This window comes from Coregonus clupeaformis, unplaced genomic scaffold (genome assembly GCF_020615455.1).
Source record: "Coregonus clupeaformis isolate EN_2021a unplaced genomic scaffold, ASM2061545v1 scaf1307, whole genome shotgun sequence".
NCBI classification, from domain to species: Eukaryota; Metazoa; Chordata; class Actinopteri; order Salmoniformes; family Salmonidae; genus Coregonus; species Coregonus clupeaformis.
In genome coordinates, this window is record NW_025534761.1 from 84,701 (window position 1) to 112,278 (window position 27,578).

Here is a 27,578-nt window from a genome sequence, read left to right on the forward strand (position 1 = left end):
CACACCCCTCCCCTTCTTCTTGTCTAAAATGTTAATTATCTTCACACATACAGTGCATTCGGAAAGTATTCAGACCCCTTTACTTTTTCCACACTTTGCTACGTTACAGCCTAATTCCAAAACCGACCAAATTACTTTCTTTCCCCACATCAATCTACACACAATCCCCACATACTATTTCAAGGGAGTAGGCCTAGCCACTTACTGGCGCTACAGCTTAAACATGCTGAAACAAGATCATCAATACAGCTGATCAGATCTCCTACTAACGGACTGATATCTGATCCTACAGAAATAAATACAACTTTTAGAGCATATTATTCAGATTTATACAGTTCCTCACATAGCTTTAATACTTCTGCTTGTCGGCAGTTCCTGGAGAACCTTACGTTGCCCAAACTCTCTCAAGAAGAAACCGTTTTATTAGAGGAACCGGTCACTTTATCTGAATTGAAAGCTGCTCTTTTAGATATGAAGAAAGATAAAGCGCCTGGTATTGATGGAATACCTCCTGAACTCATTCTCAACTTTTGGGATGAGCTAGGACCAGTTATTCTTGAATCGCTCAACATTGCTATTGAAAAAGGACAAATTGTGCTAATTTTCGGCCAATCAGTTTAATCTGAACAGAAATGAAGATGTATGCCAAAGTTCTAGCCATGCGCCTAGAGGAAGTTATTAACAAGCTCACACATCCTGACCAAACAGGGTTTATTAAGGGTCGTCAGGCAGCCGATAACATGCACCGCCTGTTTCACATGCGCCGCCTGCTTCCAATCTGGATACCCCTTGTGCAATTTTAATAATTTTTAATTGCAATGTTATCATTAGATGCAGAGAAAGCCTTTGACCGCTTAGAGTGGGAATAATTATGTCTTGTTCTTGAACATTTTGGTTTTGGGGCTAGATTTATACATATGATTCGCACCATGTATGTGAATCCTTCTTCTATTATATCTACAGGCACTACCCATTCTAATCCATTTACCATACAACCAGGATGTAAACGAGGTGGTCCCGCCTCCCCTATGCTATTTGCTCTTTCTCTTGAACCGCTGGCACAAAGCATACGTCAAAATGTGGCTTCCTCACATATCAAAATCAAACAAACTGAACAAGCATTTTCTCTGTATGCAGATAGATACTGCTCTACGTCACAAACGCTCAGAAATCCCTCCAGCCAATAATGTCTATTTTCACAGCATTCAGCTCATGGTCTGGTTCCAAGATCAACTGGTCTAAATCAGCTCTACTACCTCTTAATACAGCTATGGGAAGCATGCAACTACCACCCATGATCCCAGTGAAGAAACAAATCACCTACTTAGACATGACCATATCCCCCTCTATTCACACTACTTGCAGGAAGAACTACTTAGAAACCTTTCAAAAGATCCAAAAATACATAAAAAGATGGTCCGCTATGGCCACTTCTTTGCATGCTGGAATTTCAATTATAAAAATGAATGTCCTCCCTCGTATCAATTTGACCACTGCCATGTTACCACTGCCTCCTCCTATAGACTATTGTTCTAAACTTGACTCTGTCATAAAGAAGTTCATTTGGGGGAGAAAGAGACCACAGATGAAATATGCAACACTACAGAGAACTAAAGCATCAGGTGAACCTGCAGTTACAAATCAATTTGAGGCTTCTGTTCCTTGGCGTGCTATAGAAGAGTCAATAGTTTCACCAATTAGATTACAATATTTATTGTCTTCCGGATTGACTCCTAAAAAATGTGCATTATGCCCGGCTATGAAAAGCCTAATTACATTTGCTCCTGATGTACTGACCTGTTGCAACCTCTACAACCACTGTGATTATTATTTGACCCTGCTGGTCATCTATGAACATTTGAACATCTTGGAGAAAAATCTGCCATTAATGGCCATGTACTGTTATAATCTCCACCCGGCACAGCCAGAAGGGGACTGGCCACCCCTCAGAGCCTGGTTCCTCTATAGGTTTCTTCCTAGGTTTCTGCCTTTCTAGGGAGTTTTTCCTAGCCACCGTGGTTCTACATCTGCATTGCTTGCTTTTTGGGGTTTTAGGCTGGGTTTCTGTATAGCACTTTGTGACATCTGCTGATGTAAGAAGGGCTTTATAAATACATTAGATTGATTGATTGATATTGTTTGGACCCATTATAGCATACTCAGAAAATGTGTGGAAAGCTACAGAGAAGCATATGAGATCTAATCTTAAATGGCATTCATACTCACCAATATGGCGTAATAAATCATTTTTTGTGTGTAAGAAACCATTTATATCAGATTCTTGGTCTAAGAAGGTGTCACGATCATTTACTGATGAGACGGACCAAGGCGCAGCGTGATAAGCGTACATATTTATTTAGTACTGAACACGAACAAAAACAACAAACAAACGATACGTGAAGTCCAAGGTAGACTAATAACATACCTATACGGAACAAGATCCCACACAGACTGGTGCCAAACAGGCTGCCTAAGTATGGTCCCCAATCAGAGACAACGAGCTACAGCTGCCTCTGATTGGGAACCACCCTGGCCAACATAGATCTAAACGATCTAGAACCTAAACATAGAAAAACTCAACATAGAAACTATACACCCTGGCTCAACATTTAAGAGTCCCCAGAGCCAGGGCGTGACAGAAGGGTATTTATACTTTCAAAGACATAGTCAATTTGAATGGACTCCTCAGTTTCCAGGAAATCCGCCAGTGTTTTAATGTCCCAGGTTCATCATTTTGTCTTTACCTTCAACTCCGCCTATCCATGCGAGCCTATGGGGTCCCCCGGGGAGCAGAACTAGCAATACACCCATTGGTCAAACTACTAATGGACAAACGCCCTTCAAAAGGAGTTGTTTCTAATATCTATAGTCAATGAATTATAGCAGCACAAAAACCATTAACTCTATCCACTGTATGGGAAAAGGATTTTACACTTGCTGACAGACAAATCAAATGGGAGACAGTATGGAAAAATATATTTGGATCATCTAGAAACCCCAATGTGCCATATAACCTATCTAACACCTCAAAAAAGACATCACATGGGTATTAGTCCATCGCCATTATGTGAGTTCTGCACCACAGGAGACCTTGGTACTTTTCAGCATGTGCTGTGGAAATGTGCTGTGGAAATGTATTGTATGAATCCTATGAATTGAAATAATAAAAACTTCATATTTAAAAAAAAATAACCGCCACGGACCAATCGCTAGGATCAATGGGTGTACCTTGACATCAAGAAATGCCCATATCTGAAAATGCCCAGAATGCATGCACTGGGCTCTCCAATTATTTCACATTTATTGTTTCATTGTGTGAATTGATTGCCCTTTGATTGTTTATTTATTTTGATAAATTCCCCATTACATATGTAACCAGTAGGCCTAGTAAATGTACCGTTGATCCCTGTAATTTGGTTATATTAATTTCTGTTAATGCATCTATTACAGTAATTTATCGTTCTCATTCTCGGAGTGAAAATGTTGTTTGCAGAGTTCACAACCTGCTACACTTGTGAGAAACAAGTTTTGGTTTATTTCATAACCATCATTTAGGAGTTTTGTCAATTTTTTCATTGTCTTTTGTTTGGACTGCTCCATGTGAGCAATAAGCATGTGTGTGGTTTCTCTGTCCTGATAACGTTGAGGGTACGCGCGCGCCTGAGCACGCCAACCTGCTGAGTTGATACAATGTTGAACTTCACTAGGGATAGCTCAATCCAAGACAGATAGAAAGCGAGGCAGACAGGCGGAGTAGAGAGATTAATGCGATTGAAAGAACCAGAATTTTCATCAGGATATTTTCTACTGTTTTATTTGTTGGCTTTAGGCCTATGTATTTTACTTAATTGACGATGGAAGTTATAGGCATAGGCTACGTCTGCATTGGCCTATAGGCCATCTCTGAGTTCCATGCACTACTTTCTTTAGCCGCCAATGGATCATGGTGTATGAATGGATCCATAATGGCAAAGCATCGTGCTCTTGCATTAGTTGAATTTTAACTTTTAGATTTTTATCATTTTAATTCAGATTTTTATGATTAACCACGTGACAAGAATGTTGAGAAATTAAAACGTTATTATTGAAATGAAACTGTTCCATGAAAATGCACATATAAAATAATTATAACTGGCACACGGATAGGTAGGAATGGTAGGATAAATTGTAAGCTTCCGCAAAAGTTGAAACTCACGAACTGCCTATGGTCTTTATTATAACACCCATTAACAAAATTCTTACACGAGGTCCCGTGAAAAAAATGCTACAGCCTATAGAAATCAAATGCCCCTACAACTGATTTCTTCTGGCGCCAGCCCTGCATTTGTTTTCTTAGTTCACCTTTTGTTCTTGTATGTAGCCCTGTTTCTTTGTGTTCTTGAAAGTAGCCCTGTCTTTCATTTTTGTTATTTGAATTCTCCTGTGTTAGTTACTCACCTGGTCTCATCAGCTCCTTATTTAGTTCAGTTCTTTCTGTTTGTGCCTTGTGAGGTATTGTTTGTTTTGACTCTACAAAGCCTTTTTATAGCTTGTTTGTGAAAACCAGTTATAGCCTTCAGTCCTAGTTTTTGATTCACTGCCTGTTTATGACCATTGCCTGCCTGTGACCACGATTCCTGCCTTCTGCGATGGCGAAATAAACGCCTGCCGTGCTCTGCGCGTGTGTCTACACCTTTTTCTCTCTGAGTATTCATTTACAGAGTACCTCACCAAAAAATTGAATGGAATTCAGCGGAGCTACAGTGGCGCCTAACCCGGCAAGAGGAGCGTATGGAGGTAATCGGCCATCTTCTCCGTCAGCCTATCCTTACTCCTCCGATGCCAGATATCGTAACCCATAGCCCTCCTTCATTCATATCCATGCCTGGAAAATATGACGGTTCACCTGGGAAATGTCAGGGATTTCTGATGCAATGCAGCAAATACATTGAGCACAACCCCACTAACTTCGCCACCGACAAGAGCAGGGTGGATTTTGTTGTGTCTCTACTCAGAGGTAAAGCCCTGGATTGGGCCACCGCCAGATGACTACCAACAGCACAGAACTCGGATCCGAGACCCATTTCCACACCCTCTTCCAAGAGGTATTCGATCACTCTCCTTCCGGTCGTCCTATAGGGGACCTCCTCATAGATCTTCAACAAGGACGCAATTCAGCTGCCGAGTATGCCCTCGAGTTCCGCACAATGGCTGCAGGGAGTGGATGGAGTGAGGCTGCTTTACTTACCGTCTACCGAAGAGGGCTCAACGGGGAACTTCAGGCGGAGCTGGCCTGTAGAGGTGACCTTCAAGATTTAAATCAATACATTTGTATGTCCATCTCCATTGACCACCTCATCGCCGACCACCAAAGAACTCTGCCACCCAGGAACCCGAAAACTTCTCTTTCCATCATTCTGTCCGAGTCTTCCAGAGCCCATGAAGTTGGGTCATGCTCCTCTCCCGTGTATCGAACGTCAAAGGTGGATCCAAGAAGGGCTCTGCCTATACTGTGGAGGGAAAGATAATCTACTCAGCCATTGCCCTGTTCGCTCCCCATGGAGAGATGAGAAGGGTCCCTCCGCTGCCATGTAGGTAGGCAGGTCTGTATTTCTAAATATCTCCCAGGAGCAATTCTCCATCCCAGTATTGATAACCGTGAAGGGGGTTACGAAGTACGTAGAGGGCTTAATAGACTCGGGAGCAGCAGGTAGTTTTATCGATCACCAGCTAGTACAAGAGCTTGACATTGATCTTACACCTGTTACCCCTCCCTTAAGGATTAACACCCTGGACGGGAAGCCATTGGGCACAGGCTTCATTATGCACCTGACACAGAGCGTTACCCTCCAGATTGGAGTCTTCCACACCGAAACCATTAAACTCATGGAACTCTCATCCCCCAAACATCCACTCATCCTCGGACACCCCTGGCTATGTCGTCACGGCCGTGCCATCTCATGGCGACAAGGTGAACTACTGTCCTGGTCTTCTACCTACTTCACCAGTTGTCTCAGCCTACCCTGCAGAGCCACCACCATTGAGGACTCTGCCTCTGCAGTGCCACCCACCATACCATCTGAATACGCCCAATACAGCAATGTCTTCAGCAAAATCAATGCCTCCACTCTGTCACCACATCGCCCAGGGGACTGTGCTATTGACTTACTCCCTGGAGTGTCCCCACCGAAGGGCCGTGTTTACCCACTATATATCCCGGAAAATGAGGCAATGGAGAACTACATTGATGAAGCACTCTCAAACGGTTTCATTGCGTCCAGCTTCTTCTTTGTTGAAAAAAAGGATGGTGGTCTTCGCCCATGTATTGATTACCGTTCCCTGAATGACGTTACGGTCAAGAACCGTTTCCCTCTTCCTCTGATCCCAGCGACCCTCTAACAAGTGGGCCACGCCAACATCTATACAAAACTCGACCTGCGGATTGCTTGTAACCTTGTACGTATGCGTGAAGGCGACGAATGGAAGACGGCCTTTATCACCGCACGACGGCATTATGAATACCTGGTCATACCCTACGGCCTTACTAACGCCCCCGCTGTCTTCCAATCCTTTATGAACAAGGTTTTACAGGATATGATCAACCGCTTTCTCATCATCTACATTGATGACATCCTGATTTACTCCCACTCCCTGAAGGAACACATACAGCATGTACAAAGGGTTCTTCAATGGCTCCTTGACCATAACCTTTATGTGAAGACTGAAAAGAGCACCTTCCATGTAACCTCTGTAAACTTCCTTGGTTTCGTACTGACACCTGGAGGGGTCAGCATGGATGAGAACAAAGTCACCGCCGTCAGTAACTGGCCCAAACCCACCACCATTAAGGAACTCCAACGTATCATTGGGTTCTCCAACTTCTATCGCCAGTTCATTCGGAAATTCCGTTCTACTGCCGCTCCCCTCACTGCCCTTACCAGCCAAAAGACCCGGACCCTTCAATGGACTGATACCGCACTGACTGCTTTCAACACCTTGAAACGCCTCTTCACCTCAGCTCCTGTCCTTCGCCAACCTGATCTGACCCTTCCTTTCACCCTGGAGGTGGATGCCTCCGAAGTAGGAGTAGGAACCATAATCTCTCAGTGGGTGGGCACACCTCCAAAATCACATCATTGTGCCTTCTTCTCCAGGAAGTTATTCCCCGCTGAGAGGAATTACGATGTGGGGAACAGAGAACTCCTCGCCATCAAGCTGGCCCTCGAGGAGTGGCACCACTGGTTGGAGGGCGCACAACATCCCTTTCTCGTCCTAACAGATCATCGTAATCAGGAATATATTAGAGGGGCCAAGAGGTTAAACTCCAGACAAGCCCGCTGGGCTCTCTTCTTCACACGCTTCCATTTTCATGTTACTTACATCCCTGGAAAGAAAAATGTAAAAGCTGATGCTCTCTCCCGCCAGTTTGACCTTCCGACCAGTAACTCAGACCCTACACCCATTCTTCCTTCCTCTTGCATTATGGGACCGGTATAGTGGGAGGTTCACTCTGCCATACAGGAACCCCTAACCTCAGACCTGGCTCCTCCTGAGACACCAGCTGGGAAGAGTTACATAGCAGCAGCTGTTAGACCCCAACTGATGCAATGGTGTCACACGTCCTTGGGGTCAGGACATCCAGGCATTACACGAACCACCGGACTTCTAGCCCGACAGACGCCCGACAGCCCGACAGACGCCGCCGACCTACGCCACTCTTTCACCCTGGACAGCGTGTGTGGCTCTCTACCAGAGACATCCACCTCCCCTGCATAAAGTTCTGTCCTCGCTTCATTGGTCCCTTCAAGATAACCCATCGCATCAACCCTGTCACGTAATGCCTCCAGGTACCCCGTCAGTATAAGATCTCCTCGTCCTTCCATGTGTCTCTGTTAAAACCGATCACCAACTGTCCTCTTCATCCTCCAGTCTCAACCCGCAGTGTGCCCCCACCGTTGGATGTCGGAGGGGAGCCTGCCTACGCCATTCAGGCCATCCTTGATTCCAAACGCCTGAGAGGTCGCATCCACTATCTAGTGGACTGGGAAGGTTATGGGCCTGAAGAACGGTCCTGGGTCCCCGACCATGACATCCTCAACCCAGAGATGATTCAGGCATTCCACAGTAAACTCTACAAAGCCTTTTTATAGCTTGTTTGTGAGAACCAGTTATAGCCTTCAGTCCTAGTTTTTGTTTCTCCTGCCTGTTTGCCTACCTGTGTATGACCATTGCCTGCCTGTGACCACGATTCCTGCCTTCTGTGACGCGAAATAAACACCTGCCGTGCTCTGCGCGTGTGTCTATACCTTTTTCTCCCTGAGTATTCATTACAGCTACAGCCAACTGGGAAGCTGTTTTGTTAGAAGATAGGGTACTTGGGGGTAACTACCCCCCCCCCCCACAAGACCACAAGATGTCACCTAAATATTTCCCCAACATTTTCCCTGGCTGCCGCTGCTCTTGCTCAACAAAAACGTTCCTCTGTGTCATCACAACTTATGGAGATATTTCAACAAAACGATTTTGTGTTAAGTTGATCTAATTTTTTTACATTTTGAAAATGTTGTAGATATATTCCAGGGAGTTACCCCAGGGAGGGGGGCAGTTACACCTGTACTTTTAAAAAAACGGCCCTCTTCTAAAAACAACATTTCATGAAATAACTAAAAAAGTGTCAACTGTAGCCATTTATTTCCCTTTATAGTTTATTCGCCTAAGCATGACCTTCATCCACATACCATCTCCCCCCAAACGTTGCTTTTTTGTGTCAGCAATTAGACATTGTTCTTAGGGGGGGGCTAGTTACCCCCTAGTACCCGGACTAGCAAACTGATGTTTAATGTTCCCGATAAGTACAATTCACAAGCTTTTAAGATAGCATAACAAATGCCATGAGGCTGTAGTAGTTGCAAGCCAGCTACGGCCATTCAGTTGATGTATGCTAGAACTTTTAAACCGGTTTCAACTGTAGCTAATTAAATGAAGTTGTACACTTATCATTGTTTTGTGCGACTATTTTGTATTTTTGTAAGTTAAATGTATGGAATACTAAGGCATTTGTTGTATGAAAAATTCGGAGTGCTTTGATATGTGCGTCTAGTCGGGTGAAAGTAAGGCGGTATGGTCTGGCAAAATAAATAGTGGGCATACGCCGTACAGGCTAATATTGTACCCATCACAATTAATACAACATGCCCAAAAAACTTTACTGCATGTCAGCCGCATTAAAAATGAGCGAATTCACTGGGAACCGGGTGGTATATGCTCCAAATGACGTTGTGGTTTGAGGAGAACACTTACATTTAGTCAAGACGGAGATGAGTGGCAGAAACGTATGGAGCCAGATAGCTGCCAAAAGGTTGAACGTACGTGTATCGTTAGGATCGTAAGAAAATCCATATTGTTAGGCTTGTAAGAAAAGCCATGCGTGAAACATGAAACATACACGTGAAATTTCATCTTTGAACAAACAAACACCATGTTACGATTACAAACTAACATTTTAGTCTTGAACAAATCTTGTGTTGCAATTCTGATGTACAATAATACCTTTCAGAGTTTAGGCAGTTTCATCTCACCATCTCACTGTGAGGAGTGCTGCGTAAACAAGCATAACACAGTATAAAAAAACGGAAGTCATGGAAATCCGAAAAAGATATCCTGCACGTTTTCAAGTTAAAGGTCTCTATTACTCCTCAGTTGAGTTTACTTCACATTTAGGAAGCTAATGTAATGGATTTGTTTGCCGGCGCAAGTCTAGATTGCACTAGCTGTATTATGCCTACAACAGTGACGTTTCAGTCCACTAGGTGTATCTCTACAGCATGGGCATATCTCTGGGTGACGTGAACATCCCCATGCATGCACCTTATCAACATATGACTAATTCAATATTGCACCATCCCATTCTCTGGGTTCTGTCTGCAATCATAACCAGTAGTATATACCAGGAACGATGAAACATGGAGGAAGAAGAAGAAGAAGAAGAAGAAGAAGAAGAAGAAGAAGAAGAAGAAGAATAGATGTTTGGTGGATCTATGAATTAATATGACCACTGGAGTCTTTACCACTCAAAATATATTTTTTATTGAATATTTTGATATTTATTTCATCACTCAAAATCTTGCCAAATCATATTCTGTAGGAGGGTTTAATTTAAAATAATTTTACATGATTTATATGAATCGGGTCATGAACATAAGGACTTTGAAATGAACAAGGGAGAGGTTAAACGTAGGCTAAGTCTGGCATAAACATATTCTCCCACATTACAATAACTCTGTTGCAGTGGTCTTAGGCAGTCTCTGTATAGGCGATTCCCTCCATCGCGACACTGCTGCCCAGTTGAAGAGCTTGTGATCTCCATGCAGCACCACAGCACCATGCACCTTCGGAAAAGCACCCCTCAGCTTCAGAAGATGCCCTTCTGGAGGCATGCAGCCATAGCCATTATACCCTAATGTAGGCCTATTTGCCTACTAGCCAAATAAAGTGCAGAACATGCATGATGCGTGCAACTCGTCATTCCAACATATTTGAACATTTAATTCATCCTTCATTCAGTTCAGTCAGTCAGTATGTCACCATCCAGTGATTTGTCTTAGTTGCAATACAAACTAAATCAAAGAGAACAGAACAGCCATCCATTTTATTTAAATCCATGTCTATTCAAAATTATCTAAATTCTCAAGTTCTTTAGCCTATCACTTTAATAATTCAGTGTTTAATTTAGGGCTATCCAAATCAAAAATAGGCCTTCAACTTGTAGGCATTGCAATTTAGCCTATCGCTTTGTGTAGTGGTGTCTTGCGGAATAATTTTAGAACTCTGTTTTATAACTGTTTTTATTATAGGGCTCCCCTTAGAAGAGACCCTAGCTCACAGGCCTCTAAATACATTTTAAACAGAATAGTTGAAGAAGCACGTGCAGTGGCAGATAGGGAAAATAGATCTGGCAATAAGAATAGGCTATAAACAGTCTTGACCATTTGGGACCCCTTGGCTATTTAGCTCAGGACAGGTTATAGCCAAGACTTAATCAATATTTTGTTTTGTCTTATTTATTGATATGGATATAGCCTCTGCGTGATGGGGTTGTGCAACGCAAAAGGCTATAACAAGCCTACATACAGAGTGGAATTCACTAATACAACAGTCAAAATGCCTAATATAAGGCTTACAGTCCGTGCTCCCAAATACTGGAAAAAGTGTGATTCATTAAGTTACATGATCACCACAGTAGCCCCACGCAGCTATAAAAAATAAATTATGCAATTATATGGTCATTAAATAACCCACAACAGCATGGTATATTTAGATAGCGGAATAGGCCTAGCCTAAATCATATTTACTTTCTATTTTGCAGCTCAGGCAGTTATTCTAGACAAGGCTCTTCTGTGTCTTTATCATTCTCACTAAGTCATTTGCTGAAGGCCCAAGCCTATACTACACCATCTACTGGTGTAACATCGTTATTGAATGCAGTTCTAAAATAAGCTCTAGACTTTTATTTTGGAAATGAAACCGGAAGCTGCACAGCAACTCTAACATCTGGGCTAGAGTTGCTTGATTGACTAAGATAACTTCGACTAGCTATGTTCGGTTCATGTCCTTTGCAGATGCCACATTACTGACAAAAGTTTGTACGCATAAAAAATATCTGTAACCGAGTAAAGGGAGACGTAAAGTAAGAATTGAACGTGAAAATGTTCATTCATAGTCGTAACATAGGGTTTGTACGTTTACAGATCTATTTGAACGTTTACGTTTCTAATTTCACGCATGGCTTTTCTTATGATCCTAACAATTTACGTATGGATTTTCTTACGATCCTAACGATACGTACGTTCAACCTTTTGGCAGATATATGGTTCCATAGAGACGCTCGTGGACAAGGCGGTGGCTGAGACCGAGGCTTGAGTGGACAACAATGGATGCATCAATTCTGCCTACAAAATTGTGAACTTAATGACATTCCCAGAATATACAGCATTCGGAAAGTATTCAGACCCCTTGACTTTTTCCACATTTTGCTACGTTACAGCCTTATTCTAAAATGGATTAAATAAATAAAAATGATCATCAATCTACACACAATACCCCATAATGACAAAGTGAAAACAGGTTTTTAGAAATGTTTGCAAATGTATTCAAAATAAAAAACACTTGACATGATTTGGAAAGGCACACACCTGTATATATATAAGGTCCCACAGTTGACAGTGCATGTCAGAGGAAAAACCAAGCCATGAGGTCAAAGGAATTGTCCGTAGAGCTCAGAGACAGCATTGTGACGAGGCACAGATCTGGGGAAGGGCACCAAAAAAAGTCTGCAGCATTGAAGGTCCCCAAGAACACAGTGGCCTCCATCATTCTTAAATGGAAGAAGTTTGGAACCACCAAGACTCTTCCTAGATCTGGCTGCCATGCCAAACTGAGCAATCGGGGGAGAAGGGCCATGGTCAGGGAGGTGACCAAGAACCCGATGGTCCCTCTGACAGAGCTCCAGAGTTCCTCTGTGGAGATGGGAGAACCTTCTAGAAGGACAACCATCTCTGCAGCACTCCAACAGTTGGGTTGGCTACACTAGCTTGCTACTTCCCTAGCCGTAACGTTAATAGAACTGCGGGAAGAAGTGCTCGGCAGGCGGGGTGGATGAAGGACACTGTGTACCGGTGTCCCCTAGCGGGAGTTTTCGGCGGTTGGCATCCAACGTTGGTGCATTACCGCCTTATACTGTGCTGGAGTATGGGCCAGCCAGCAACGGCGCTAGCAGCCTCAATGGCAGTGGGTGCGGCATGTAGTAACCGCAGTCTGCAGATAGGCCTTATTGCATGAGTAAATGCCTCAGCATGCTTCAGTTCGGCTGGCACCTAGCCAAACTCAGCTAGGTGAACCGAACAAGTGTGCTTGCATACTCCCTTAAAGACCTTAGCTTGGAAAACAAGAAAAAAGCGGCAATATTACTGTTTGCTTCAAAAGTCTGAATTAATCTAAGATAACTCCAGAAATCTGTCATTAATTTTGAGCCGAGGAGATCTTAGTCACTCAATTTTACATCTAACTAAGATGTTTGGTGCAGTATTTCTCAATGAAAAAATCTGCATGAAAGTGAGTCGTCTCTCAGTGAATGACAACAAAGACTTTATTGAAGAATCCCTACTTTTGACCAATCACAGACGAAGGGGCGTAGACTTCAGCTACCGATTTCAGCTTGCCTCAAGACAAAAAATTGTGCCCGAACAGCCGGAAAAAAAACTTTCCGAACTCCAAAACTAACAAAAACGTCACAAAATGACATCATAATATATACACAAAGTCTTCCGAACTGTTTCAGCTGGAAATCATGCAGATACCTTAAGGCGGAGTTAGTACAAGTCTTGGCTACCGAGTGGAGTAGTGACAAGAAAATGGCGGAGTGAGTGGGTTGTTCATTGCTAGTTGTGTTATTGATCTAGGGTCGGGAAGCATGGAGAGGCCAGAGATAGCCAGACTAAGGAACAGAAGTTGGGCTTTGGAGAAACGCCATCAGTGCGCGCTCTGCAAGCAATATGAAGGTGCAGCAAGAGCGCGGTGAATGGATAATGTGCTTATGGACAGTGAGGAAGAAGGAGAAGAGCTGAGTGCAAATGGAAGATGTGTGTTGAGGAAGAATGACGCCAAGTACAAACCATATTCTGCTGTCTCTGATGGCTCAGAAATTGAACCCTTACGAGAGTGGGGATGAATTACTTGGGTTGGCAGGTGTGGTGAAGACCTCAGAGTCCTAGCCTCGCCCTGATGGTCATGCAAAGGATGATTTGGGTCCAGTGGGAGTGACATTTTGGCTGATCCATATGTGGTCTCAGGCTGGGTAGAAAATAAGTTGGGTATTTTTAAATCGGTGAAGGTAACTCGAAGTGGGTTCTTCCATCCAGAGGGAATTGGCGCTTTGCTACATGCGACTAGGGACAAGACCTGTGACTTGCTTTGCTCTCCGGAGCAGGGCGCCTTTGAAAGTAGTGATTACTGGAGTGGCGTTAAGTGTTGAGGTGGAGCAACTGAAATAGAAAATTATTTGTCTGTGATGCCCGCTATTTGGTGAGACGCAGACCCGGTGGCGAGCGTGGTGAAACTGAGAAGACATTGTCTGTCCTTTTGAGTTTTGAAGCAGAGTCTTTACCTGATAAAATCATGTTAGGATATGTCAGTTATCCAGTGAGAGCATTTGTGCCGAACCCACTAAGGTGTTTCAGATGCAAAGCTTATGGTCATGTTGCAGCAGTGTGTGGGAGGGAAATTCTGAGATGTGAGAAGTATGCAGGAGAGCATGGGACAAAGGAATGTGTAGTATCAGTGGGAAAACTGTGTGTGTCAATTGTGGGGGTGCCCCTGTTGCTGGGGATCAGAAGTGTCCTGTGCGAGAGACACATGTTGAGATTGCCAGGGTCAGAGTAGAACAGAAGGTGTGATATGCTGAGGCAGTGAAGAGAGTAGAGGATGATGGGTCAAGGGTGAGTAGTAGGCCTAGACCAATACAGAGTGATACAAAGTTGTGCTTCAGTAAGGTTGGCTTCTTAGCATTCATTGCCATGGTTATCATCTGTACTGCAGAAATGGAACATACATCACAGAAAATAGATGTTGTGGTGACAGCTGCAGAGAAGTACTTGGTTGTACAAGATTTTACTGCAGAAGAGTTACAAGGTGTGTTAAACAAAAGACTCCAGTCCTCCCAGGCTGTCAGCCTGGTGTAGGATCAGTTAGGGTGAAAGTAGTGGAAGGGGGGTGATTTTCATTAAATAGTGGTGGTGCAATTTTTCCTTTTCCTCTTTCCTTTATATTTTTTTATCACAAAATGTAAGGTGATTCAACCCACACTACCGCACAGTAGGTGGTGGCATGTACAAACTAAATGTGCGAACGCCATGATACCAAAGAAGAAGAAGTCTTGGCTACCTCCCCCTTTGTTGGGTGGTGCGCCATTTCGTGCAGGGTTGAAGCAGATTATTTTAGCCGCAAGACGACTTCGGTACTAGCTATATTGACCGATTTTGCTGAAATATAAGCCATTTAAATCTTTAAGCTCCTGGTGAGTATTTTTATTCAAGACTGTTTGAAAATTTTTCTGACTTTGCAGTATCTTTTGAATTTTATTTTTTAACGCCATGTATTTTTCTATTTGAGCGAGCGGCTAGCTAGGTAACGTTAGCTTATTATGGTTCCATTGCGTTTGAACAATCTAGCTAGCTAGATGGCAAATTGGCCCAACAACATCCTAGCTACCAGGATCCCATACATTTTTTTGCTACAATTTTTGCCAGCTTTTGTTGTCTTGAAAACTGAGTTGTATAAACCGAGCTTTTTATGACGATATCTGCGACGACTGCTTTCTCAATTGACGATAACACATTGAACTGCAGCGGTTTTGTGTTAACTTTGTTGGTTGGCTAGCCTGTAAACTAACTTAGCTAGCTAACCTTGTGGAATTTATTTCAATTTCGACAGATTTTTTTGCTAGAAATCCATATTCCGTGTTACACATTAATTTTGGCCGGTGTTTTTATTTTTTTGTCATTGATTAGCTTGTTTTGGAGTCAAAGACCGGTAAAGGAACGCTATTTTTGCGGGAATGTTTTCTTTCTGCAAGAAATGCTGGTTGTCCATTTTTCTCTGGACACGTTTTTCACATTACGTTAGCTAGCTAGCGAATTCATTGATATTTTAGGTCCATAACCGTAATATGAATGTGACAGACGACGAAGGACATTTGCACTTTTTGTTACACTAATTAAAAGTTACTTTGTGAATGATGCAGTTATGTACTTTGTTCTTGCTCAGTCTCACTTTGCTAGACCCAAAAGCAAGATAAAGCTAGCTAGATCACAGCTTTATCTAATATAGTATTCGTCTTTGACTACTAGTTAGCTAGATGGTGCAGATTGAGGTTATTTAGGCCTTCCTTGCTAGGGGTGGGCTGGTCAAATTGTGTATTCTTTAATTAACCTGATTTAATCAAGGTGCAGCTTACACTGAACAATAGTGTTAAAGATATCAGTAAGTGGCGTTGAAAAGCGATTCTAGCTACTAACATTTACTTTGGAAGTCAGGTGGTGAATCATGAATGTTCTGCTCTGGTCAGAGTTGTGGTGCTGTGCCTCAGGCCCCTCCCAGCCAGAGACCCCAGCACTGATTGATTAGCTTGTTAGATGTCTAATCATTAGGCTACTAATAATCAAGTTTTAGTTTGGTCTGTCTCATCTGTGGAACATGCCTAGTACACTGTATTTTATTTTCACTTGTATCATATCTGCTCTGACAAATGTTATTTGTACACTTGAGTTCTATGAAATAAGGGAGTTGGGACATTCAACTCTTACAGTGCTCACTCACTTCAAATCACTGCAGTGCACAGCCCCTTCTCCCACACACACACACATCACCCCATGCAGTGCTGCTGTAGGCCCATAAGCCTGTAAGGCCCATAAGCCAGTAAGCATAGGTGTACTTTTAGCTACTCGATATGTTCATGCAAAATAACGTCCCAATGTTATTTCCCTGTGTGCGTCACTCATGACTACTCTTATAGTAAATCTGAAAAGACTCGTCAGCGATTACCACATTACCTACATTTTTTACATTTTACTCATTTAGCAGACGCTCTTATCCAGAGCGACTTACAGTAGTGAGTGCATACATTTCATACTTTTTTCATACTGGCCCCCCGTGGGAATCGAACCCACAACCCTGGCGTAGCAAGCGCCATGCTCTACTGACTGAGCTACAAGGGAGCTTATCCTCTACTACGGCTTATCCCCTTAGCCTTAATCATTTGACGGGACTTTGACTTGTAATGGATGCCTGAACTGTAATAAAACTAAAAAAGCAATCAACATATTGATGCGTTTGCATAATTTGCCACTACAAGTACTTGAAGCATATTACATCTGATTGGCTATGCTGCTCCTAGTCTTACACATCTTCTATAGGATGCCAATAACCCTGTTTTTCCTCTGTATTTTACGCATAACTGAATTATGTTCAAAACCCAACCAGGTAAGACTAATAACCCTGTACAATGTCACTGAGGTGTGTTCTCTGTCGCCCGCCTCAGTATAAGTCGTGGGGTGAAGTTCTGCATTCTGAGGGTGCTGCTGGAGTTGTAGTTTTTGCTGAGAGCACCCAAGACACCTGCCCGCACACACTGGCCCTGCCCTCAGTGTCAAAGAACTGACAGAGACGACCGCCGTGCACACAGACGCTATGGAGTGAGTGATGGTTATTTAACCCCCATCGGTTGTTGTTAACGCCTACTTTTTTGACACTCAGGTTGTATGTGGTGCCAGTGAGATTCTCACTCCCCAATGTCCAATTGTGCCCAACCTCCTGTGCTTATCCTTCCTCAAATTACCACGTGCCACTAATATTATAAGCACCAAATTCCTAATTTGTACACACATGCCTTTCCCTGACCGTAGGCTTAGAGCGCTAAATAGTAGCCTGGTCCTATAGCGTGACATTTTTCAGAGTTGTTTTATCTATTTACTATTAGATGCTTGTTAACTATGACCCATGCCCAGATTTGCAATTCAGGCAATATAAAACAAACCCTGCTACAAGTGGATTGCAACATACATATTGCCCCCTCCACACCGTTCTCATGTCCTGTTGTCTGAACAGTCAGTGGACACTCGTGTGCATTTGTTTATTCATGAAAAATGTCAATTGTATTTTATTATTGAGTGAGTTTTGGTTTGTCTATGAATTGAAATGTGATGTGCAGCTCCTGTACAGCCACATACGTATGACGTTATGGTGCTTTTATATATGGTAATGGTAGTTATTGTCTTGGATTACTTGTGCTTATTCTGGATATTTTTTACAGCAGGATATGCACCACACTAGATATAAATATATGTACAACTGATTTTAAGGAAAATTATTATACTACCAACACATGGACATCTGAAGACTGATTTTAAGATGCTACACAATCACAAAAAAATGAATTTGTGCAAGTCACAGGGCTGGAGCATGAGATGTTTCAATACTATTTTTGATATCTTGGTGATGCTGTTGATCTAATATAATCTGAACAAGGTCAACAACAGTTCATTAGGAACATTCCCTGCCACTCGGTTATTTATATATAAAGATGAGTAGTGTTATCTTGCAGTGACACGGTTGATAATTGTGGTTTCACCTGTCTCCCTCCTCCACCAGTCGGTCCCCCACCACCAGCGCCCTGATGGCCAGCAACGTGACCAACAAGACGGACCCTCGCTCGCTCAACTCCCGGGTCTTCATCGGGAACCTCAACACGCTACTGGTCACCAAGACTGATGTGGAGGCCATCTTCAGCAAGTATGGCAAGATCGTGGGCTGTTCTGTGCACAAGGGCTTTGCCTTCGTCCAGTTCGTCAACGAGAGATGCGCCCGGGCTGCCGTAGGGGGCGAGGACGGACGCATGATCGTGGGACAGGTGCTGGGTAAGGACTAAAGCCAGCCTCTGGGGCTGGTGAGCAATACCTCAAATTGGCCTCAGGGTTCTTTGGGTAATGAACAAAACTGATATTTTAGGGTGCAGTATCTGGCCTGCTTGGAGATTGAGAACAGTTTTTAAACGTGGCTCTTTGTGAGGACGGAATATGGATAAAGATTGTATTTCCAACTGCCAACCAAGACTGACTGTCTCTGTCCTCTCTTCCTCAGACATTAACTTGGCCGGAGAACCCAAACCCCACAGGTCAAAGACCACAAAGCGCTCTGCGGGAGACATGTACAGGTCTGATTCAATGTAAAGAACCACGTTTTTAAATACCTAATATTAAAATGTGAACCAGGTGTCTTTCCTCTTCTGCATCTCCCAATCATACTCTCTTGCTCTGATAATTCCTCTTCTCCACTGTATACATGTATATTTTTTTGACAACTCTTTTTCTTCTCCCCACAGCAGTCCCACGTTTGATCTGGACTACGACTTCCAGAGAGATTACTATGACCGGTGAGTCCAGTGCTTTGTCTGTTCCCACATCCTATGTTCTTTTAGCTCTAGTTAGCAAAACTTAATATGCAAGAGGAATTGGTGTAAAGGAAATGAAGTTGGTTCATTCATGACTCTATTCTCTATTCTCAGAGTGTACTCCTACCCATCCCGCGTGCCCCCCCCTCCTCCTCCACCCCTGTCCCGAGCAGTGATCCCGTCCAAGCGCCTGCGGGTCAGCATGACTGGAGGGGGCAGCCGCCGCACCAAGGCCAGTTTCTCCTCCAAGACCAGCCAGAGGGCATCGTCAAGAACAAGTCAGTGCCCAGCCCTCTTGCTCTAGCCACTCAACTAACACACTACTCGTAATACACTTACTTGCATGCTAGCGTAGTTATAGCACCCTGGTGCAGTACATGCTGTCAATGCTCACGGTGCTGGGCTTGAGATTAATTATGTAGCTAATAACACTTGTCACACAGAGTTTCATTAGGCAGTGGGGTCTAAAGAGCTATCACTGAAACCTTTATCTCCTCCTGATTTCTCTCTCTCTCTCTCTCTCTCTCTCTCTCTCTCTCTCTCTCTCTCTCTCTCTCTCTCTCTCTCTCTCTCTCTCTCTCTCTCTCTCTCAGTGAAAACAGATGACCTGCAGACCATCAAGAAGGAGCTGACATTGATTAAACACAAAGTAGACTACCTGCTGGAGAGCCTAGGCCGCATGGAGAAGGACCACGGCAAGAAGTCTGGTAGGGTGCAGGAGGGTCTCCTGAACCATGTGTTGTTCAAAGTTTATAACATAAAAACATATTCATGAGCTGGTTTGTACTGTGAATGTCTACCCGCAATCTCCGTATTCAGCAGACTTGTATGCACAGATGATGGATTTAATCGTTTTATCTGTCTGGTTTGACCCGTTTCTCTCGCACTCGCTCTCTCTCTGGGCAGAGGGGAAAGGTGCCAAGCCTGAACCTGGAGCGGTGTCCTCACTGCAGCACTCCAGCAACAAGAAGGAGGAGAGCATCAAGAGGGAGAGGGAGAGGGAGAACCAGGAGCTCAACGACTCTGAGGAGGAGGGGGACCTGCTAGAAGAGGAGGTGAGATGGAGGGGGGAAGAGGAGAAAATGTAATGATGCTGCAAAAGATGAATGGCAATTTATTTATTCTTATTTGATTATTTGTACTCACCACCTAATCTGGTCTCAGGTAAAGAGTCAAGAAAGGGAGGATGATGACGATGAAGAGGAGGAAGGAGAGCATGTGGATGGAGACGATGATGGTGACAGTGTCAACGGAGATGAGGACTCTTAGACAACAGAGATGGATGCACACTTGTACAGACAAACACATCCACACAACTTCCAGTGGGACCTCCGACTCCTATTTTAATACCCACACTATGAAACGTGAGAAAAACGTCATCACACACTCACTCACCTGCCCCCACAACCACCCTTCCATTGTCCCACAGGTATAAACATTTTCTTGACGCAATTTTGTTTGTCCCCGTTTCAGCCCCCTCCTATCATTGTGTTATACATCTAGCATTGTCCTGCAGCCAGGTACATTGGAACTAGCTGTAGGTAGTGAGCAGTATTACGTGATTTGCTGTGCTGCTGTTCCTCATTTGACCAGCAGAGAGCAGAAATGGCCATTTATTGGCATTACTAGGATTGGTAATCAAAAGATCACACAACTTTAAAGATTTAGTTAAGGTTTGAAGAAAATTGAAGAAATTGGCCCACCTGAGCATGTATGTTCCTTATTTTCATGTCATTATTTTTTATACTACTCTGTCTAAGTTGTACTGTAATAATAAATTGCAAATAAATACTCAAATTGATGAATGCTTCTTTATTGAATTGAAGCAGGTTTTCAGATGCAAGCCTTATTAATCAGGATTGATTCATTGTGTTTGGGTGATGATAGACCAACAATGAGTAACTGATATCATATGTGTACTGTGGATCACCACCATTATCTTGCCATGAAAATGTTAGCCAACGGAGGGAACTTTGTTTGGATGTCAGATCACTGCAAACAGTCCCCTCTCATATGCTTTATCGCGGTGACACTTAAAGACCCAACCAGGCATGCAAACAGATGGTGCTTTGGTGTTCAGATAGGTAGTAGGTACACATAATTGTCATGGAAACAATGGTTTATCAAACCATGGTCTGCCTCGAAATCCAATAATGGACTTTGAACAGCTTCATGTCTAGTGCACCACATTGAATGCATCTATTGGAGACAAACTGCTTATGTCTGGCCTTCATTTCTGGGCTTCTTCAAGCAGAGTGCTTCATGTACAGTCGTGGTCAAAAGTTTTGAGAAAGACAAGTATTGGTCTCCACAAAGTTTGCTGCCTCAGTGTTGATGATGGCAATATGCATATACTCCAGAATGTCATGAGTGATCAGATGAATTGCAATTAATTGCAAAGTCCCTCTTTGCCATGAAAATGAACTTAATCCCAAAAAACATTTCCACTGCATTTCAGCCCTGCCACAAAAGGACCAGCTGCCATCATGTCAGTGATTGTCTCGTTAACACAGGTGAGAGTGTTGATGAGGACAAGGCTGGAGATCACTCTGTCATGCTGATTGAGTCAGAATAACAGACTGGAAGCTTTAAAAGGAGGGTGGGGCTTGAAATCATTGTTCTTCCTCTGTCAACCATGGTCACCTGCAAGGAAACACGTGCCATCATCATTGCAAAAAGTGCTTCACAGGCAAGGATATTGCTGCTAGTAAGATTGCACCTAAATCAACCACCTCCTGAGTGGCGCAGTGGTCTAAGGCACTGCATCGCAGTGCTAACTGTGCCACTAGAGATCCTGGTTCGAATCCAGGCTCTGTCGCAGCCGGCCGCGACCGGGAGACTCATGGGCGGCGCACAATTGGCCCAGGGTAGGGGAGGGAATGGCCGGCAGGGATGTAGCTCAGTTGATAGAGCATGGCGTTTGCAACGCCAGGGTTGTGGGTTCGATTCCCACGGGGGGCCAGTATAAAAAAATAAAAATGTATTCACTAACTGTAAGTCGCTCTGGATAAGAGCGTCTGCTAAATGACTAAAATGTAAAATATATCGGATCATCAAGAACTTCAAGGAGAGAGGTTAAATTGTTGTGAAGAAGATGTCAGGGCGCCCAAGAAAGTCCAGCAAGCGCCAGGACTGTCTCCTAAAGTAGAATCAGCTGCGGGATCGGGGCACGGGTGGACAAACAAAAACCCACAACTTCTGACAAACTCCAAGCATTGATTATGCAAGAATGGGCTGCCATCAGTCAGGATGTGGCCCAGAAGTTAATTGACAACATGCCAGGGCGGATTGCAGAGGTCTTGAAAAAGAAGGGTCAACACTGCGAATATTGACTCTTTGCATAAACTGAATGTCATTGTCAATGAAAGCATTTGACACTTATGGAATACTTGTAATTATACTTCAGTGTACCATAGTAACTATTGACATAAAGATCTACAGTGAGGGGAAAAAAGTATTTGATCCCCTGCTGATTTTGTACGTTTGCCCACTGACAAAGAAATGATCAGTCTATAATTTTAACGGTAGGTTTATTTGAACAGTGAGAGACAGAATAACAACAACAAAAATCCAGAAAAACGCATGTCAAAAATGTTATAAATTGATTTGCATTTTAATGAGGGAAATAAGTATTTGACCCCCTCTCAATCAGAAAGATTTCTGGCTCCCAGGTGTCTTTTATACAGGTAACGAGCTGAGATTAGGAGCACACTAATGTGCTCCTAATCTCAGTTTGTTAGCAGTATAAAAGACACCTGTCCACAGAAGCAATCAATCAATCAGATTCCAAACTCTCCACCATGGCCAAGACCAAAGAGCTCTCCAAGGATGTCAGGGACAAGATTGTAGACCTACACAAGGCTGGAATGGGCTACAAGACCATCGCCAAGCAGCTTGGTGAGAAGGTGACAACAGTTGGTGCGATTATTCGCAAATGGAAGAAACACAAAATAACTGTCAATCTCCCTCGTCCCGGGGCTCCATGCAAGATCTCACCTCGTGGAGTTACAATGATCATGAGAACGGTGAGGAATAAGCCCAGAACTACACGGGAGGATCTTGTCAATGATCTCAAGGCAGCTGGGACCATAGTCACCAAGAAAACAATTAGTAACACACTACGCCGTGAAGGACTGAAATCCTGCAGTGCCCGCAAGGTCCCCCTGCTCAAGAAAGCACATGCTCGTCTGAAGTTTGCCAATGAACATCTGAATGATTCAGAGGAGAACTGGGTGAAAGTGATGTGGTCAGATGAGACCAAAATTGAGCTCTTTGGCATCAACTCAACTCGCCGTGTTTGGAGGAGGAGGAATGCTGCCTATGACCCCAAGAACACCATCCCCACCGTCAAACATGGAGGTGGAAACATTATGCTTTGGGGGTGTTTTTCTGCTAATGGGACAGGACAACTTCACCGCATCAAAGGGACGATGGACGGGCCATGTACCATCAAATCTTGGGTGAGAACCTCCTTCCCTCAGCCAGGGCATTGAAAATGGGTTGTGGATGGGTATTCCAGCATGACAATGACCCAAAACACATGGCCAAGGCAACAAAGGAGTGGCTCAAGAAGAAGCACATTAAGGTCCTGGAGTGGCCTAGCCAGTCTCCAGACCTTAATCCCATAGAACATCTGGGGAGGGAGCTGAAGGTTCGAGTTGCCAAACGTCAGCCTCGAAACCTTAATGACTTGGAGAAGATCTGCAAAGAGGAGTGGGACAAAATCCCTCCTGAGATGTGTGCAAACCTGGTGGCCAACTACAAGAAACGTCTGACCTCTGTGATTGCCAACAAGGGTTTTGCCAGCAAGTACTAAGTCATGTTTTGCAGAGGGGTCAAATACTTATAACATTTTTGACATGTGTTTTTCTGGATTTTTGTTTTGTTATTCTGTCTCTCACTGTTCAAATAAACCTACCATTAAAATTATAGACTGATCATTTCTTTGTCAGTGGGCAAACGTACAAAATCAGCAGGGGATCAAATACTTTTTTCCCTCACTGTAAGAACACTGAAGCAGCAAACCTTGTGGATACCAATACTTGTGTCATTCTCAAAACTTTTGACCACGACTGTATGTAACTGGTGGTGAGAAAATGTCATCTTGAAGGATGGTTTGCATTCTTTCAACATGTGTAAGCTACACTTTAAATGTAAGTAAATGCAGTGTGATAAATTGTCATGGCATGTTTTTGGCTACAAAATGCTTCTTAGCTTCCCAAAGTTATGTCTGAGTTTTGTAGGAAATTAACCAGAGAAAGGAGAGCATAACATTTACATTTTAGTCATTAGAGCATAACAGGATAATATTTATTCAAGGATCAACAAATACAAAATTGGCACAGAGTATATAGTGTTTGAGTATTAGAGGAAGAGAAGTCATTAACATCAGTGTTATAACAGAATTGTAGCTTATACATCTATCAACCAATTAATTCCTTTTACTGTAGCATATGTGCTTCATGCTTGTTCCCTTTCACACACAGATTAAAATACCAAGATCCCACATTATCAGTTGTGCTAACAGTAGCATTTCATTGTACATGACAGTAATTCATCTCAGATACTGAGTCAATTTTCCTTCAAATATTTAGTGTAATAATTTACTTCATTGTATCTTTGCATTTGTGTTGAAGCTGGCTAAACTTAATCAGGTCCTCTTCAGGAAAGATGATATGTCAGCACACTGAGCAGGACAAGCACAGCTAAAAGGAAAGGGTGGATTGACTGGATGTTATGGACCCGACAGAACACTAGAAAAGACATGACCCCAGCAGATCTATGGTTGATTAAGGGCAACTTCTAGCTCAAGCCTGACTTGCTTACCTTGGGATGTGAGTGCGCTGCTGCCTGCTGTTGTTGGGGCTGTGGTTGTTGCGACATTGCTGTTAGGTTGAGCCAGGTTCAACAGCTTACTGGTCAAGCGTATGTTGATGTCACCAATACCCATACCTGAATAAGTAGGGATGAAACAGAAGGCAGATGTTTAGAAGATCAAATTATTACAGTGGGAGAGAGAGGCTGTGTGCCTGTGTGCATGGTTCAAATATTATGTAAACACACTTACCGTTCGTGACATTTCCCACAGCGAGGAAGGTGACGAAGGTGATGTGACTGGTCCTGGTTGTTGCATTAACAGCTGGCACATTGAATTCACACTGGATGACAGTCCCATTGACTGAGCTAGTAATGTTCTTCACAATCTGTGAACACAAGAAAAAGTGTTACATTTGCCTACAGTCAACAACTGACCTCAATAGTGTCAATTGATTTGATGAAAGCCTCTTCACCCTCTGTGTCAGAGAAATTGTGTTGTTGAGGTTGTTGCGCTGGGCCGAGCGGAAGAAGAAACTGACACTACTGTTCTGGGCACAGATAAAAACCATAGACGTGCCCTATACAGAGAAGAGAGAGGGTGAGCATTGGTTACTGACAATCATAATTTCCTCTACTGCCTTCATGCAAATACAACAGCAATTTAATATCCAATGAAAGGCCCCTTAAGGTCTTGTCTTTGGGAAGTCCAAAAAGTGATGAAATTATATGGTTATGGGTTCACCTTGTTTTTCTGGTCTTGTGTGTGTGTGTGCGTGCATGTCTTACCTCTGTCTCGTTGGCAGTCAGCCCTAGAGCAATATATCCACTGGAGTCCCCACGGAGCTCAACTAACAGGTCTACTCCGTTAGGAGGAGAGGGGGCAGTAGTGACTATGGAAGCGAAGAGGCAGCTTGTTTTTCCTGTAGGATCACATTGTTCTGGGGTCTCTACACACAGCTTTTTCAATCCACAGCCTGTCCGTGTGATATTCACCTGTCAAACCACACACAGAAAATCTAGTTCAAGTTATGCACACATCTTAAAGTTAGAGTTAATTTCAAAATCTATATTGGTGGGCTGTTGACTCATCGACATCAGACCACTTTTAACTTCTAAAATCCTCTGACAAACTTTGACTTGGGAGTGAACTATTACTTTAAGTTAGGATCTGGTCAATAAAGGTGTTTCTGGGAAGAGTAGATTAAGAACCTTCGTATTATTGGCAAACGTGAGATGTCCGTTTCCACTAACACCTGGTGCCAGGCAGCCCATCACCATAGTGACCACAAAGAGAAGTCCTCTGTCCATTCCTTCATGGGAACATGGTAAATAAAAAAAAGTATGTTTTACATAACTTTAAAAACACTCACTGTTATCATTAATCTGTTCTGAAAGTAGAGAAATACATTTTTGTCATATTTTAAGAAGCCATCAACCAAACGTGTTAAATTAAAAATATTCTTAAATACAAATAGAATACTTACCTGGTCCTGTCCTTAGTAAGCCTATCCTTTAGCCAATGCACTGTCTCAGCAGGATAAATGCTTTCTAAATTCTGTAATATGCTTTTTACTCCCTTTTATCTACATGTTCATGTGGGAGGAGCCCCAGCATCCATGAGGCAGGGCGTGGATTGGCCGGTAGAGGTGAGTTACCACGCAATGGAATAATTCTGTATGTATGTATGAATGCAGAAATTCAGTTCCTCATTCACCCTGTCACCTTGTGTATTTTCAAGAAGGAAACAATTAGTCTAGACCAGTGGTTCTCAATCCTGGTCCTGGGTACCCAAAGGGGTGCACATTTTAGTTTTTTCCTTAGCACTACACAAATTATTCAAATAATCAACTCATCATCAAGTTTTTATGATTTTAATCAGCTGTGTAGTGATAAGGCAAAACAAATAAAAATAAGGGCACCTCTTTGGGTCCCTAGGACCAGGTTTGAGAACCACTGGTCTAGACCAATTGTTGACAACATATCTGATCTGATTGGTCAAAAGACCAATTATTGGCAAAGGATTTTGATGTGATTGGTCAAAAGACCAATTATTGGCAAAATGTTATAATAGGGCTGCCTGTGTAAACCCTATATTGATAGATACAGACCTGCATGCATCCTCTCCATTAGGTTTGGGCGGTATAACAATTAGTTATTGTGAAATCACACAGAAGGAAATAATGTTCAAGAAAAAATAACTGTCTGACAATCAAATCAAATCAAATCAAATATTATTTGTCACATGTGGTGAATACAACAGGTGTAGACCTTACAGTGAAATGCTTACTTACAAGCCCTTAAACAACAATGCAGTTTTAAGAAAAATAAGAGTTAAGAAAATATTTACTAAATAAACTAAAGTAAAAAGAAAGTAACACAATAAAATAGCAATAACAAGGCTATATACAGGGGGTACCGGTACCGAGTCAATGTGCGGGATTACAGGTTAGTCGAGGTAATTGAGGTAATATGTACAGTGGGGAAAAAAGGTATTTAGTCAGCCACCAATTGTGCAAGTTCTCCCACTTAAAAATATGAGAGAGGCCTGTAATTTTCATCATAGGTACACGTCAACTATGACAGACAAATTGAGAAAAAAAATTCCAGAAAATCACATTGTAGGATTTTTAATGAATTTATTTGCAAATTATGGTGGAAAATAAGTATTTGGTCACCTACAAACAAGCAAGATTTCTGGCTCTCACAGATCTGTAACTTCTTCTTTAAGAGGCTCAGAGAGACTTCAGGCTCCTCTGTCCTCCACTCGTTACCTGTATTAATG

At 42.9% G+C, this 27,578-nt stretch overlaps 1 protein-coding gene across 2 annotated transcripts; it reads left to right on the plus strand.

Moving 5' to 3' along the window:
- The first annotated feature begins 14,917 nt into the window (after window positions 1-14,917).
- Window positions 14,918-20,780, plus strand: LOC121535621 (heterogeneous nuclear ribonucleoprotein C-like). Of its 2 annotated transcripts, none has more exons than XM_041842855.1 (9): window positions 14,918-15,049; window positions 17,072-17,225; window positions 18,181-18,446; window positions 18,670-18,754; window positions 18,911-18,961; window positions 19,094-19,257; window positions 19,573-19,686; window positions 19,886-20,034; window positions 20,144-20,780. In XM_041842855.1, the coding sequence occupies exons 2-9, from the start codon at window positions 17,221-17,223 to the stop codon at window positions 20,246-20,248; spliced, it is 939 nt and encodes a 312-aa protein (XP_041698789.1). In that variant the 5' UTR covers window positions 14,918-15,049; window positions 17,072-17,220; the 3' UTR covers window positions 20,249-20,780. The 2 variants fall into 2 exon arrangements, with proteins under 2 accessions (XP_041698789.1, XP_041698790.1); XM_041842856.1 differs by having other exon boundaries at window positions 18,670-18,742.
- Window positions 20,781-27,578: the final 6,798 nt, after the last annotated feature.